This window comes from Euleptes europaea, unplaced genomic scaffold (genome assembly GCF_029931775.1).
Source record: "Euleptes europaea isolate rEulEur1 unplaced genomic scaffold, rEulEur1.hap1 H_1, whole genome shotgun sequence".
Classification (NCBI taxonomy): Eukaryota; Metazoa; Chordata; class Lepidosauria; order Squamata; family Sphaerodactylidae; genus Euleptes; species Euleptes europaea.
In genome coordinates, this window is record NW_026612049.1 from 4,446,155 (window position 1) to 4,463,443 (window position 17,289).

Consider the following 17,289-nt stretch of genomic DNA (forward strand, 5'->3'; position numbering starts at 1 on the left):
CTGGACGAAGTTGGTTGGTACAAACATAGATAAACGCCTATTATTTCTGCTACAGGAACTACCCTAATACATATTTTGCCCAAGGCCTGCTCGTGCTAATGCTGGCAAAATTGAAAGTGATGGGGCATTTGGGTTAAATTAAATATTGGTTTTGAATGCTGTGTTGCAATGCTTCATGAAAACTGAATATCATTGATATCCTGAAGCAGATATTCATGCATTGGAGCATCAATTAAATAAATAAGGTGCAAGTGATGAGATCCTCTTTTCACTTTCCAGCAATGCTCCCTTTCCCTCACAAATCCAAATAGTCTTTGTTCCATAAGTTGTATAACATGTTGTTTATATCAGGAGTGGATTGGTACACAGGCAGTGTACATCAAGATTTTAATTGCCAAGCTGTGGCTTGAGAGGATTTTTAAAAAATGCTACAATAGATTAGCTGTTTGCTCCTGGAAGTTTGTAATAAAATGCAACTCTGTACACAATGGACCTGGAGATACAGTGCAACACTGAAAAAGGTTGTTGGATTTAACATAAAAACAAACCTATCGAAAAGAAATTCCTGCTACCCTCTTTGGCGCCATTCTTTGCCCCTCAGTGAGTGAGGTCCATAGCTGAGATTAAAGTATGTTGTAGGTTATAACTAAAGCAGAGTTTATGCAAAGTAGCTTCACAGCACTTACCTATATCTCACCTTGTTTATATCCAGAGTTACCAGCCCTGTCATCCACATGACTTCACTAACAATATTTTAAAAAGCACTTTCCTACTCAGTTGCCTGTGTTTTCACAGACACACAAGCAACTAAAGAGATTTTTCTTTAAGGCCAAGGGTCACCAGGGGAGCACATAGTATGTTTTTCTGGTTAGTTAAAGTTGTGACACGCTCTGAAAGTGAATAGAGGAAAGGACAGAAAAAGGCTGCAGGTTGTATGACGTAACCAGTAATGAGTGCTGCTTGGGACACAAATCAGAGACTTTGCAACACTTTAGGTGCAATCCTAAAAACACTTTCCTGGGAGTAATCTCCATTTGATACCCCTGAGTTGAATTCTGATTAGAACCACTCAGGATTACACTCTCTATTGCTTATGACGGCATGTAGAGAAAACAGAGCAGTTGTGGTCAGATATCTGCAAAATGAATTATCACACCTTCTATTGTGCATAACATTTTGTGATGTGGCGTTTTGTTCACTGTCTTACTGGAAGTATTGAGAGGGAGATACGTTTGAGGTGTTCCAAGAAGGAGCACACTCCTTCCAAGCACAGTCAGTCTGAAAGATTTGCTTCTGAAATTGCAGTGGCTCTTGGTAAAGCGTGTCTGAGGAAGATGGCTTTCACACATTTGCATATGGGAATTCATTTCAGTATATCAACTCAGCCGTAGACTAGTGTCAAGGTTAAGCTAAGTAGATGAAAATGCAGCAGGGGAGGCAAGAGACTGAAGCCTTCTGGATAGTTATATTTAAGACATCCCTTTTTAGTTATGTTTTCATTTTGATTTCCACTAAAAGCGTCATTGTTTATTTGAACTACGGTTGTAGGGGAAAGCATTTTTCCTGTATACTACATTAACCATGCAATCCTGAAGGGGGGAAGGGCCATAGGAGCTGGTGAAACCCCACACTGGCATCTGTGCCACTTTGCGCCATGATATAGTGGCACGGATGCTGGCGCAGGAACACTTATACTAATGCCATGGAGAAATACAGCAGTGTAGGCAGCAAAAACCCGGAAGTGGGTGCCCACACTGGTGTTGAGGGGTTAGTCAGCTTTCAAACCCCTTTTGGCCTGGGAACGCTCCTCTGCTGCAGTGTTGCTATGCCAGCAAAATATTTGGTGAAGCCCCATGTAACTCCATGGAGGAGTTTCAAAGTTTTTGTTTTAAAATGCATTTTAAACATTAATTTTTTTTGGCTGGGAAAACTCTGTGGAGGCAGCGCGGCTGTACCATTTCCCGCTGCTGCCTATCTACCCCCCTTTCAAGAATGGGCTGCCCAAGTAATAACTTAGATAGAAAAGTCTTTGATGCCACGCACAATAATCTTCTTCATTATTCAGATAAAACATTTATTTGCTCATTAATTTATATGCACATCTTACAAAGGCACAGTTTGAAAACTTGCTTACTGCTGATAGCTAGATAATTTTTTTGTCCCCAATGCCATGAATCTGGAGATGGTTCTAGCTTTTGTTATTACTCTATCTGACCAGTACATGCAAAAGACAAAATCACTTTGTTTTTGAAAGTGCGTTTGATACATTTTGTATCTTCTGTGTTAGTATTGGAGTCATTATTGCAGCAGTTGACAGTGATATGCTTGCCCAGACATAAATTGAGTCCGACAGGAGTGATGTCTCATGGACTTTGCTGTCATTTGAAATGCTGGCATGAAGATGGTAGCACTGAAAGCAGAAGCTGGTGTTTTCATTACGTTGCCTGTGAAAACTTCTTAGGTTTGTGTTTCTGGAAGCAGCAATCAAATCAAGAATTGTAGATTTATAATAGTATAGTTCTACTACTGTGGTGTAGTGGTTAAGAGCGGTGGTTTGGAGTGGTGGAGTCTGATCTGGAGAACTGGGTTTGTTTCCCCACTCCTCCACATGAGCGGAGGAGGCTAATCTAGTGAACTGGATTTGTTTCCCCACTCCTGCACATGAAGCCATCTGGGTGACCTTGGGCAAGTCACATTCTCTCAGTCCAACCCACCTCACAGAGTGTCTGTTGTGGGGAGGGGGAGAGAAGGTGATTGTAAGCCAGTTTGAGTCTCCCTTATGTGGTAGAGAAAGTCAGCATATAAAAACCAACTCTTCTTCTTCTTCTTCTTCTTCTTCTTTTTCTTCTTCTTCTTCTTCTTCTTCTTCTTCTTCTTCTTCTTCTTCTTCTCTCAAGTAGATCTTTAGTAGTATTCTGTGGTGTAAAGTGAGTTTTTTTATAATACCCACACATCTATAAAGATCTCTTTAGTAGAATGGTAATTAGTATGCTTTTTTTCCACTCTACTGTTTTCAGCTGCACCAAAGCCACTTATGCATGATGATAATTTTTTTAAAATAATATACATACCTACCAAAGTGTATCTTTTACCACTGGTTAGAAAAAGTGCAATTAAAATGCAGTCTTATTTTAGTGACATAGTTGGTCTATTTTGAGATACCGCTAGAATTTCTTATAGAAGGAGATGTATTTTGTATTTTATAATTTATAACACAGCTTGGATAGAGTGGATATAGCAGAGTAAATTTGGGTGTTTAAGGGAGAGATGTTCACACTGTATGTATTATGCATTAGTTCTTACACACAACACAAAATTAAAGTGACTTTATTCTTTGAATTATGTAGTTCATGTATTGGTTTAAATAAAAAAAAAATAACTATGGGTGGTTGGTGGAGAAGCTTTTAGTGTGCCAAACCAGGTAAGACTTTGTTGGATTTGTCCATACTTATTAATATGCTAGCTTTGCTGATCTCGCATTAGGAAGGAAAGCTGATTTATCCCTTACTCTTAACTGGTGCAAAGAAAGTAGCTTCCAGTATGCTGTTAGCAGGGTTTTGTCTTGGAGATTGAATCCTTCTAACCCCTTTCTAAGAGTATTTTTATGGTTTATTCCACTTGAAGTATTAGAAAAGGACTTTTTTAGGAATGACAGCTCCTTCTCCTGATGTGATGCTACAAAAGGAAAACATGTTGCAGCACATGGGAGCTGTTGATCACAATGTGGGTTACAAAATGTCTTAGGATAAAAGAATGCTCATTGATTTTGGCCTTTTGGTAATTACCATTAAAATGTGCACCCCTAGGATTAATAGGTTAATCCCAGCATTCTGGAATGCAATATGTATGTATATAAAAGTATTTGTAGCAAAATCAATCTAAACATTTTTCTCTCTCTTTCTTCTCCCAGGCTTTGAAAATTCTTCATCTGGATTTTCAGATTGGAGAGACTGGCAGTGGCTTCTAAGCCAGTGACTGAAGCCTCCAAAGCATGCTGGTGCTAAGCTGTCAGATGATGCTTATAGCCAGACCAGTAGTAGTGCTCCTGAGCTTCCTACTAGGTGCTGATGCTGAAAGTAAGCTCTTTTCTCTCTACTTCCTTTCCCTTTAAAGACAATTTTAGCCATGATGAAGTTTTGTTTTCAGTGGGCACATTCTGAGGGCCTCTGAATAAGCTTCATTTTGACTCAATTTTGAGACACTGTGGGATCCTCCTTGGCTCTCAGCCAGTGTTTGGAAGGGATTATTTACTGAGTTTCTGACTTTATTTTTTCCTCACTGTTAATACCTTTTTTCTTATGCATTGGATAGTTCCAACTGCTCCTTATTAGCATGTGTTCAGTCCTTTCAAAGAGACAATGCTAGTAAAATTGTATAGCCAAAACAAAACCTAATTTTGCTTGCCAAAAGGCAAACATCACTTAACCTTATTAGGTATTTTTCAGTTCCTTGAATATTTTCTTTTCAAGCTCTGGAAAATAAATAATGGAATGTTGGGGCCAATTAAAATTCCGGGTCTTTTGTGTCTGTCACAGCAGCTGTTCTAATGTATTATTTCCAACAGCTGTCTTGGAGTATTTGTACAAGCCATGCAGAACTGACCCCTTTGAGGCTAGGCTTTAAAGTGTGGAGACTTTTGTTGATTACAAGCACCTAGGTTCTAAGAGCCCATTCCTGAAGGGCCCCCCTGAAGCGCCTTAGGAGTCAGCGTGACCCTACGCTGGCGTAGGTGCCACCTTATCACAGAATAAGGTGGTACCTACACCAGCGCAGTGGCAAACATGTTGACGTCTGGCTGCTGCTAGCCCCCGCTGCTGGCTTGGGGGGGTGTTCCTGGGAGAGGAGCTGCTGTTCCTCAACCCTTTCACCCTGGGAATGCTCCCTCATGCTGTGGTGGAGTTGGCTTAAGTTTGTTCCCAGTTCATTCCCTATTCCCAGTTCCCTATTCACATTTCCTAGTTCCTGAAGGATACTGAGGACAATTTAAAAGCTCTGCACCTCAAAATAAGGATTGGACCGCCACATACCATACAGCCACACGTTCAGGGGACTGTGCCTTCCAAGGAGGCACATGCTGGGTCCTGGTCCAAAGTCCGGTTCTTGTGCCAGCTGCTCCCAAGTGGGGTGCCCCCAGGACAGAAGCACATACAGACACTGGAACAAGTACGGGATGTAGGTGATTCTAATAGGAGCTTTAGATGCCAGAAGCAGTATTCAGCAAAGGTACCAATTCATGAATGTTGGTGTTGGGGGCATCTCATTTTCTTTTGGAGTGCAGAAGGCTCACAGATCCTTATTCAAATCTTCTTTGCAATACAGGTTTCTGGCGGGGGAGACTTAAAAATAAGCCAGTGGTGCCAGAACCAGTGATTGGACAGGACACCACTGTGTGTCTTCTTGCAGAGGACAGTCTCTGGAGTGTGGGGATGTATGATGTGGGGTGGTCCAAAGATTGTTTTGGGGTGCAGCTGAGAAGAAGAGAGGGCACACAACTGTTCCAGTTCCTTATTCAAATCTTCCTTAAAATGCAGGCCTCATGGTGGGGACCCAAAAATAAGTCAGTGGTGCCAGAACCAGTGTTTGGACCAGGCACCACTGTATGTATTCTTGCAGGGGACAGTCTCTGGAGTGTGGGGATGTATACTGTGGGGTGGTCCAAACTTTATTTTGGGGTGCAGAGGGCACCCAACTGTTCCAGTTCCTTATTCAAATCTTACTTGAAATGCAGGCCTCATGGTGGGGACCCCAAAATAAGGCAGTGGTGCCAGAACCAGTGTTTGGACTGGGCACCACTGTATGTCTTCTTGCAGGGGACAGTTTCTGGAGTGTGGAGATGTGTAATGTGGGGTGGTCCAAAAATTGTTTTGGGGTGCAGCTGAGCCCCAGTGTCTGTATGTGCATCTGTCCTGGGGGCACCCCAATTGGGAGCAGCTGGCACAAGAACCGGGCTTTGGACCAGGACCCAGCATGCGCCCTCTCGGAGAGAAACGTCCCCTGAATGTGAGGGTGTATGATATGTGGTGGTCCAATCCTTATTTTGGGGCGCAGAGCTTTTAAATTGTCCTCAGTATCCTTCAGGAACTAGGAAATGCGAGTAAGAAACTGGGAATAGGGAATGAACTGGGAACTGGGAACCAACTTCAGCCTCCTTCTCAGAAGGCCGCTGTGGATCTGTCCCCACTTTCAGGATTGGGCTGCCTATCCAGTACTCATATTATGGTACTGTAGTTGGTTAATTACTTTGCCGGTTAATGAGAAGTTAATGTTTAAATAAAAAATCGTTAGATCTGCCCTGTTTACACATGATCTTTCTCCCAGCTGCTCTCTTCCTTTTTTCTAATGAGCTGGAGGTGGGAGGATCAGTTACATGAACTTGTTGAGAGACAGGTTTATCTAAATTCTGGTGCGGTCACTTGATATTTCTACTCTTGGTGCTAATTTTTGACAAAATGTTTTGCACTAATGGGGCAGCTTTTAAACCCGATACTATGTAGGAATTTATGTAGGAGGCTGTTTGACCCTGCAGCTTCTCCACAGCAGAATATATTGATAGGAATATAAGATCAGAATATAGGTTTCTGTTTGTCATTCTGCTTAGAAAATATTATAATGATCTTGTAACATCTCAATGCAGTACTTGTAGGGATTATTTAAAGATACCTAGGGAATTTTAAGTTGTTATCAGAAATACACCATCATGACACCAGTATATAAATGTCAGAAAGTTTTGCTGCTGGTTACTTGCATTTTTTCTTTGACATGGGATACTAGTTTTCTTGACATCTTCATGAAGAAGGGGGTAAAGGTTGGTTGTTTCTTTACACATGAGTATAAATTAATTTAATCTAGTTTAACCAAAGGATGCTGCAAGATTTTGATGCTTCAGTCAGTCAGTCATCTCGTCCTTTATTGGCATAAAATCACTATACATACGGGTGCATGTAAAAATATAAATATTTGAGATATAACCTTACAAAATGGTTAAAAGACACTTGCATCAGATAGTATTGTGAATTAATACATCCATCTAATTAACTAATTTCAGTGTTCTATTGCAATCTTAAAATTTTTTGTTACCTTCTCCAGAACATAGGGTGAACAATTATTCAATAGAAAGGAAACATTACAGGAATCGGAAGCATTCAATCTACATGTCTGCAAAGGGAGAATTTCTGAATAGAAACTACAATAAAATAAAACATGGACAACTGTTTCAACACAATTACTGCCACAAGGACAAAGTCTGTCTGATTGGGGGATTTCGCTAAATCTTCCATTGAGTAACGCAGATGGCATAACATTAATCATAGCTAGGGAAATGTCTCTGCGATAAGATGGATCATGCATGTGAGGTAGATATGGGGAAGGCTGGTAGATCTCAAAAGGTATCCCTAAGTTTAGTGGCGAACAGGTTTTATTAGCAGCCCTATATAGATCCTGAAGGCTTATGTCTAAAAGTCTGCATTGTATCATCTGGAAAGCTTCTACATCAGAGCGCATGAGTAGGGAATCAAAATTCAGGCCAATAGATTTGATTTTGCTTTCCATGTGTGAGAGCCAATTGGAAGCGTACGACTCCATGAGCATATGGTGAATAAGAGAAGAGGAGTCTGCCTTAAACTGGACGCGTAGCCAGAATTTAAAGGTAGTAAGCCACAGTTTGGTTTCAAGTAGCATTTGGCCTGTTTCCAAACACAGTGCCTCATATGGTACGCAGCGGGGCATGTCCATTATTTTCCTGAGAAATTTAGCTTGAATGCATTCCAGGGGATATTCCAGTGCTCTGATCCAGATGGGTATACTGTACAGTAGTTGTGCATTAACTTTGGCATTATAAGAGCAGCAGGGATATATTGATTGCCTCTACTGAAAAAGAAGCGAGTAATTGCTGATGAACTAATTTTTGCTGATTTAACTGCAAATTGATAGTGAGTTTTCCAAGATGCATTGTAATGAAAGTAAATACCTAATAAAGTATTTAACCTGCTCAAGTAGATTGCCATTAATTACCCATTTAAGTAGTTTCCAGGACTTCGAAAACACCAGTACTTTAGATTTCGTGTAGTTCCACACCAGGCCATTAGCAGTACAGTATTCATGGCATCGATTCAATAACCTCTTTAGGCCAATCCTTGAGCATGACAATAGAACTGCGTCGTTGGCATAAAGCAGCAGTGGAGTGTGTACAGAGCTGAGTTTAGGGCAGTGGCCATCAATCTCACTTAGAGAAACAGCTAAATCATTTAGGAAGAGGTTGAATAGATATGGGGCTAGGATACAGCCCTGCTTAACTCCTTTGTTGATGTTAATTTTGGGGGTTAGTTTACCCATGGGCGTACACTTGATTTGGCAGCTTGTGTTAGAGTACAGCCTTCTGATTAAAGTTAATAATCTCTTGTAAATGTTCATACTTTTAACTTATTCCATAATAAGTTCCTTGAAATGGAGTCAAATTTCCCCTTCAGGTCCAGGAAAGCTGTATGTAGTTTAGAGTTGGTTTTCTTGGAATACTTATTTACTAGATGTGTGAGAACAATGCAGTGGTCTAATGTGGTTTTTCCTTTGCAGAAACCTACTTGTCCAGGACCTAGTAGCTTATATTCTGCTATCCAAGCTAAAAGCTTGCTCCATAGATGTTTAGCATAGAGTTTCCCTATGCTTGAAAGGAAACCGATTGGTCTAAAGTTTGATAGAATTGTATGGTCTCCCTTTTGGGAACCAATATCCCTCTGGTCCATGCCAGTTCTATCCACTCAAGTGAACAATTGAGCTAATAAGGGTGCCCACCAATTGGGACCTGCTTTAAGTACTTCTGAGCCTAGTACATCTGGGCCTAGGGCTTTCATCAGTTTTAGGTGAAGAATTAACTCACTTATTTCTTCAGGAGAGACAGGGAACCATTCTGGTGTATCAGCTAGAATCATAGAATCAGAGTTGGAAGGGACCACCAGGGCCATCCAGTCCAACCCCCTGCAAAACACAGGAAACTCACAACTACCGCCCCACCCCCAATGACCAGAAGATGGCCAAGATGCCTTCCCTTTCATCATCTGCCCAAGGTCATAGAATCAGCATTGCTGACAGATGGCCATCTAATCTCTTCTTAAAAACCTCCAGGGAAGGATAGCTTACCACCTCCAAGGAAGCCTGTTCCACTGAGGAACCGCTCTAACTGTAAGAAAATTCTTCCTAATGTCCAGATGGAAACTCTTTTGATTTAATTTCAACCCATTGGTTCCGGTCCGACCTTCTGGGACAACAGAAAACAACTCGGCACCCTCCTCTATATGACAGCCCTTCAAGTACTTGAAGATGGTTATCATATCCCCTCTCAGTCTTCTCCTCTTCAGGCTAAACATACCCAGATCCTTCAACCTTTCCTCATAGGACTTGGTCTCCAGACCCCTCACCATCTTTGTTGCCCTCCTCTGGACACGTACCAACTTGTCTACATCTTTCTTAAATTGTGGTGCCCAAAACTGAACACAGTACTATAGGTGTGGTCTAACCAGAGCAGAGTAAAGTGATACCATCACTTCACGTGATCTGGACACTATACTTCTGTTGATGCAGCCTAAGATCGCATTTGCCTTTTTAGTTACCACATCACACTGCTGACTCATGTTCAGTGTTTGGTCTACTAAGACCCCAAGATCCTTTTCGCACACACTATTGCTGAGACAAGTCTCCCCCATTCTATAATTATGCATTTTATTTTTCCTACCTAAACACAGAACTTTACATTTGTCTTTGTCGAAGTGCATTTTATTAGTTTTAGCCCAATTCTCCAGCCTGTCAAGATCATCCTGTATCTTGGCTCTGTCTTCGACCGTATTTGCTACCCCTCCCAATTTAGTATCATCTGCAAATTTAATAAGCATCCCCTCTATTCCTTCATCTAAATAATTTATAAAGATGTTGAACAACACAGGGCCCAGGACAGATCCCTGAGGAATTCCACTAGTAACTTCTCTTTAAGTGGATGAGAAACCATTAACTAGCACTCTTTGGGTGCGATCTGTCAACCAGTTACAGATCCACCTAACAGTAATAGGATCTAAACCACATTTTCCCAATTTGTCAATGAGAATACTATGTGGCTTTACCATATCGAATGCAAAATTTAGCTAGACACACAACTGCCTGTTTTAGTACCTTATCCTAGATTGCCTATTATATAAGAAAAAAGGCAGTGGCAGCTCCCCATGATTCAGCCCCAATGTTCTGATTAAAGCCGAGGCATCGTTACCCAATATGGCATTAAAATCACCTGCTAAAACTATTTCAGTTGAGGGAAATTTCTGTTCTAAGTCCCCAGTATAATCACTAAGTAGTTTCCACTGGAGATATAACTTATGTCTATCAGAACACACTGGCATATAAACATTAATTAAAATTAAAGCACTTTTACTGAAAGTAATCTTGAGGGCTTGAATATTAGCATTACAGTCTGGTAAGGATATTATTTGCAGGTTTAAGTTTGAAGAAATAAGGAAGGCTAGGCCAGCTTAGCAATGGCCCCTCGGTTTTGATTTAAGGGCTGGTAGGGAATAAGCTTTGTACCCCTCTACCACTATCGGAGCTGTAGACCATGTCTCCTGTAGGAGGCATATATCAAATTTCTTGAGATATTCTAGGAATTCATAGTCCTTCACCTTATTTCTCCACCCTGCTGTGTTCCAAGACAATAATTTAAGAGTTGTATAAGCAGCCTTCTTGCTGAGTCAATCAGATTTGCAGGTATGTTCTAGAGAATTAATAACATCATAGTGGACACAACCATTTGCTAGGCCCTTGCACACTTTACCTAGAGCCATTGAATGTGGACTAATGTGGCAAAGGATTGGTTCCGGAGTAAGAGATTCCTCTTGTATTTCATTCGCCCAGGATTTCTGGCCAGATGGTTCATACAGGTCTTTCTTGGCATAGATGTTGCATAAGATATTAGAGTCATAATCGCAGTCCATGCTCAAGGCAGCCTGCCCCATGGCTGACTCTATAAGGTTGGGATCACTATTCTCGGACCTATTGGATGTCTTTGGCTCCAGATCACCATCCAAGGCACCACCTGGGATCTCATTATCTATGTCATTTACTGGAATCCTTGTGATCTTGGCGGAAGAGAACAAGCCGATGAAGGTGCTGGCTGCGACCTGCATGTAGTCTCTAGGGGAGGCATGGAGGAGAATAAGTCAATTTCAATAACAAGTGGAGTTGTCTTATGCCTATCCAAATACTCCTTTCCTTGAAGTGAGGGAACCAGTGGGCTGTTTGAATCACTAATTTATCCTGGGTAACCCTCTGAAACAACTCCTGTGTCTCTTCCGAACTTCTGCAAGTATATAGTTGAATTCTACAGTTTTAGAAAGTGAAGTGAAAGCTGCACTGAGAGCAATTGGGAGAAACAAATCACCAGGAGCAGATGGGATATCAATAGAGCTGTTCCAAGCCACAGAAATGGAGTCCATCAAAATCTTGGGAACTCACATTCCACCCACACCTGCTGCGGCTTTCCACGTAGGCTGATCTCCAACAGGAGAAGCCATCTGACAGGGCCATATCCATCGGGAAAGGAGGCCGATTCACTGGGTAAGCCTGTAGGTGAAGCAAAAGATTGCCAGTCACATGCAGTGCTTCACCTGTTGGATGGCTTCCCGCAGCAGTCTGTTGAGAAAAAAACAGCATGCAGGGCCACAAAAGGATGCCAAAGGCTTCCTGGTGGGCAGATTAGGGATCCTTTGGGATGTTCAACTGGTCTGGTCGGGAGCCTTTGAGGGTGAGGTCTATGGTTATAGCATTGGCCCCGCCCCCTCAGCCCGTTGGAATGTTGGGCTCTCCAGTTTCTGCCTGGTGCTGCTGCAAATGCCACTGCTCATTGGTGGGTCCTGCTTGCCATCCTCTCGGGGGGTGGGGGCTGTGCTCCTCTGAAATGTAAAGGGTGCAAGTTGTCTTTGGGGATACATAGACCTGTAAGTGTTGGGGTGCTGTTGTTCACCCCAGCGGCCTCACTCTGTGACCATTGGGAGTAGCCTGCAACTGCAGGGGATAGGAAACAGTTGCTCATCCATAGAATCATGGAATCATAGAGTTGGAAGGGACCACCAGATTCATCTAGTCCAACCCCCTGCACAATGCAGGAAATTCTGAGCTACCTCCCCCTCCAGACCCCTCACCATCTTTGTTGCCCTCCTCTGGACCTGTTCTAGCTTTTCTACATCTTTGTTAAATTGCAGTGTCCAAAACTGAACACAATACTCTAGGTGAGGTCTAACCAGAGCAGAGTAAAGTGATACCATCACTTCACGTGATCTGGACACTATACGTCTGTTGATACAGCCCAAGATCACAATTGCCTTTTTAGCTACCACATCACACTGCTGACTCATGTTCAATGTTTGGTCTACTAAGACCCCAAGCTCCTTTTCGCACACACTACTGCTGAGACAAGTCTCCCCCATCCTATAATTATGCATTTGATTTTTCCTACTTAAATGCAGAACTTTACATTTATCTTTGTTGAAGTGCATTTTATTAGTTTTAGCCTAATTCTCCAGCCTGTCAAGATCATCCCGTATCCTGGCTCTGTCTTCTACCGTATTTGCTACCCCTCCCAATTTAGTATCATCTGCAAATTTAATAAGCATCCCCTCTATTCCTTCATCCATATCATTTATAATGATATTGAACAACACATGGCCAAGGACTGATCCCTGAAACAGTCCACTAGTCACTTCTCTCCAAGTGGATGAGGAACCATTAACAAGCTCTCTTTGGGTGCGATCTGTCAACCAGTTACAGATCCACCTAACAGTAATAGGATCTAAACCACATTTTCCCAATTTGTCAACAAGAATACTATGATGAACCTTATCAAAAGCCTTACTAAAATCAAGATAAACTCTGTCTACAGCATTCCCCTGATCCAGCAAGGTAGTAACTTTCTCAAAAAAGGAGATAAGATTAGTCTGACATGACTTGTTCTTGAGAAACCCATGCTGGCTCTTAGTAATCAGAGCCATCATTTCTAAATGCTCAAGGACTGACTGACTGACCATTTGTTCAAAAACATTTCCTGGTATAGAAGTCAAGCTGATGGGTCGGTAGTTACCCGGATCCTCCTTTTTCCCTTTCTTGAAGATGGGGACACCATTTGCCCGCTTCCAGTCTTCTGGCACCTCACCTGTTTTCCAAGACTTCTCAAAAATAATGGACAGAGGCTCAGAAATTACACCTGCAAGTTCTTTGAGTACCCTTGGATGCAATTCATCTGGCCCAGAGATTTTTGTTTCATTTAAAGAAACTAGGTGTTTGTGCACTACCCCAATGCCAATCCTCGGCTGCAACTCCCTTCCCTCATCATGTGTTCTGTTTATGCCATGTTGAGCACCGTTTCCCTCACAAGAAAAGACTGAGGAAAAGTAGGAATTAAGGAGTTCTGCCCTCTCTTCATCTCCTGTTACAATTTCACTTTCCAGTCCCCGCAACGGGCTTGTTCTTGTTCTTATTCTTACTCTTTTTTGTTGTGTTTAGCATCTTTCACTAGCCTAAGCTTATACTGTGCTTTATCTTTCCTAACACTCTCCCTACAAGCACTAGTTATTTGTTCATATTCTTCTTTGGTTATAAGGCCCTCCTTCCACTTCCGAATTGAGTCTTTTTTATTTCTCAATTCTTTAAAAAGCTGTTTATGGAGCCGCCCTGGCCTCTTTAGGCTCCTCCCATTTTTCCTTCTCATAGGAATGGTTTGAGATTACGCCTTGAGTGTTTCATTTTTTAAAACCTCTCACCCTTCTTGAACTCCCTTCTCCTTCAGCATTTCTGACCATGGGATTCTACCCAGCATAAATTTAAACTTGTTAAAATTTGTTTTCTAACATCCAACCTATATGTCTGACTACGTACAGTTTTTCTTTTCCCCAAGATTGTAAATTCCAAGATTACATGGTCAATGCTACCCAGGGTGCCTACTACTTTAACCTCATCAACCAGTTCTTCCATGTTGGTGAGAATCAAGTCTGAGATAGTAGATCCCCTTGTTTCCCTGTCCACTTTCTGGAATATGAAATTGTCAGCAAGACAAGTCAGGAATTTATTGGATCTTGCATTTTTAGCAGAGTTGGACTTCCAACAGATATCCGGGTAATTAAAATCTCCCATGGCCACCATGTCCTGTTCCTTTGGGAACTTTGTAATCTGGTCTAGGAGTGTCTCATCCAAGTCCTCTGCCTGGTTTGGTGGTCTATAGCAGACCTATACCATAATTTCACTATTATTTCTTATTCCTTTTATTTTTACCAATAGAGTTTCCACTATGGTTATATAAATACAATAAAAATTCAGAAAAATCCTAACTTGGTGTAGTGGTACATAGATTTCAGAGTTGCATAGAAATGTGTGACAATCCTATTTGTGGAAATAGTAGTTGTTTTATACTGTAATATTCAGAATATGATTTTACTCTGTGTATCGTAGAACTTGGGATCTGACAGCATAAAACAGCTGCTACTTCTTCAAATAATTATATATATAAAAAATTGTACCAGACTGTTTGCTGAATGGCTGATTCAGCGTGGCCATGTACTATCTGACTACTGAAACAGGAAAGGTTAAAATATTTCAAATATAACTTTTTGTTTTAATTTCATTGTATTTGTGACAGAACAGAAAAATGAAAAGCACACAGTTTTTACATTTCTTAATACTGGAAAGGTAAACACTTTCCACTGTTCTAGTTCCTTTTAACAGCTTTCATAAAAGTATGTGTGGGCATTCATTTATTCGTGTGTATTTAAACTCTAAATAGGATCATGAAAACCTTAATCAACCAGTACTATTGTGGAGATAGCAAAATGTTTTTTTCTATTCCTTTATTTAGTAATGAACAATTATCACCAATGGCTGTGTACGAACTGAAAAGCTGAGGCAAACAGTAAACATTAAAGTACCTTTTTAGTTAATAGATCAAATAATTTGTTCCTCTTGCTGCTTTTTTTACCATCTTTTTATTATTTTATGATAGATATAGAAAGATACAAACATATAAGATACAAAACTTACAAAGAAAAGAAAGAAGATAAAAGTTGTAAAAAACTATAAATGAGATCAAACTGAGGTTGCAACAATACAGTTAATCTCGTATATTAATATTACTACTATATATTCAGTTAAACTAACCTACTAAACTCACATTATCTAACCACTACCATCTATACAATCTTTAATAGATCCCGATTACTACTTTACATTTTATATATCTAAGAGGGTATTACATTATATTTAGAATTCTCTACATTTTTCTTCATTACCTACACATCAAGTTTGTCTGTAATACCTTGCTGCCTCCTGCTGCTTTCTTGATTCTTTGTCATTGGTTTCAATGAGTTTCTATCAAACAGAGGAAAGAACATGTCAGTACTATCTTTATTTCAGTTACAGAGAATAGCAGCTCTTTACTACTAGTCCAGCTGTCTTCTCATATTATAGAATGAAGGTAATGCACATACAACAACGTGAGAAGACCCCTTCTAGCTCAGACCAGTGGTCTATCTAATCCAGCATCCTGTCTGACACAGTGGCTATCCAGTTACTATGGAGGACCCACAACAGGGCATAAAGACCAAGACTTTCCCCTGATGTTGCCTTCTGGTACTAGTATTCAGAGGTTCAATGCCTCTGAATATGGAGGTTCCTTTTAGCCACCTAGTAGCTAGTAGCCACTGATAGAACTATCCTCTAGGAATTGAGGAGTTCTGCCCTCTCTTCATCTCCTGTTACAATTTCACTTTCCAGTCCCCGAATGGGCTTGTCCTTGTTCTTATTCTTACTCTTTTTTGTTGTGTTTAGCATCTTTCACTAGCCTAAGCTTATACTGAGCTTTATCTTTCCTAACACTCTCCCTACAAGCACTAGTTATTTGTTCCAGTCCCCGCAATGGGCTTGTCCTTGTTCTTATTCTTACTCTTTTTTGTTGTGTTTAGCATCTTTCACTAGCCTAAGCTTATACTGAGCTTTATCTTTCCTAACACTCTCCCTACAAGCACTAGTTATTTGTTCATATTCTTCTTTGGTTATAAGGCCCTCCGTCCACTTCCTAAAGGAGTCTTTTTTATTTCTCAAATCTTTAAAAAGCTGTTTATGGAGCCACCCTGGCCTCTTTAGGCTCCTCCCATTTTTCTTTCTCATAGAAATGGTTTGTGATTGCGCCTTCAGTATTTCACTTTTAAGAAACTCCCACCCTTCGTGAACTCCCTTCTCCTTCAGCATTTCTGACCATGGGATTCTACCCAGCATAAGTTTAAGTTTGTTAAAATTAGCTCTCCTATAGTCCAACCTATAAGTCTGACTATGTACAGTTTTTCCTTTCCCCAAGATTATAAATTCCAAGATTATTTGGTCACCTCTACCCAGGGTGCCTACTACTTTGACCTCATCAACCAGTTCTTCCCTGTTGGTGAGAATCAAATCTAAGATAGCAGATCCCCTTGTTTCCCTGTCCACTTTCTGGAATATGAAGTTGTCAGCAAGACAAGTCAGGAATGTATTAGATCTTTCATTTTTAGCAGAGTTGGACTTCCAACAGATATCCAGGTAGTTAAAATCTCCCATGACCACCATGTCCCGTCTCATTCAGAACTTTGTAATCTGGTCTAGGAGTGCCTCATCCAAGTCCTCTGCCGGGTTTGGTGGTCAATAGGAGACCCCCACCATAAGATCACGATTATTTCTCACTCCTTTTATTTTTACCCATAGAGTCTTGACTTAACTTCCTTGCTCTGATTCATGCACTCCTTCACAAGTGTACACATCTTTGACATATAACGCTACTCCTCCTCCTTCCTTATCTGTCTATCCATTTTAAACAAGTTGTACCCCTCAATCTCAATATTCCAAGATTACTTGTGCAGGGGGTTGGACTAGATGACCCTGGAGGTCCCTTCCAACTCTATGATTCTCTGATTCTATTCCAATCATGAATGATACCCCACCAAGTTTCAGTAATGCCTATTAGGTCTTCCTGTGTAAGGGCTTCAAGTTCTTCGTACTTGTTTCCCATATTCTGCTCATTAGTGTAAAGCTATCAGAATCCATGGTTTATGTGCCCCGAGGTTTTTGTTTCTGATCTTACCTGTGAGTTTATGTTTCCTCGTATACATGGCACTCCCTGCAAATCTTTATTGCTCTCATCTCCAGTTATTGTCATCATGCTAGGGTTTAAGTTCTTGTCTTGCTCCCCCATAGGATTTAATTTAAAGCCCTCCTTATCAGGTTGGCAAGGCTCTCACCAAACAC

At 41.0% G+C, this 17,289-nt stretch overlaps 1 protein-coding gene across 12 annotated transcripts in view; it reads left to right on the top strand.

Annotated features, from left to right (window-relative positions):
- LOC130492902 (receptor-type tyrosine-protein phosphatase delta) overlaps positions 1 to 17,289 on the top strand; it is a 618,706-nt gene that overhangs the window by 125,934 nt on the left and 475,483 nt on the right. For all 12 annotated transcript variants that reach the window (XM_056866670.1, XM_056866671.1, XM_056866673.1 and 9 more), the window contains exon 2: positions 3,911 to 4,076. In XM_056866670.1, coding sequence (XP_056722648.1) covers positions 3,992 to 4,076 — 85 coding nt within the window. In that variant the 5' untranslated portion in view covers positions 3,911 to 3,991. The remainder of the gene's footprint in view (positions 1 to 3,910; positions 4,077 to 17,289) is intronic.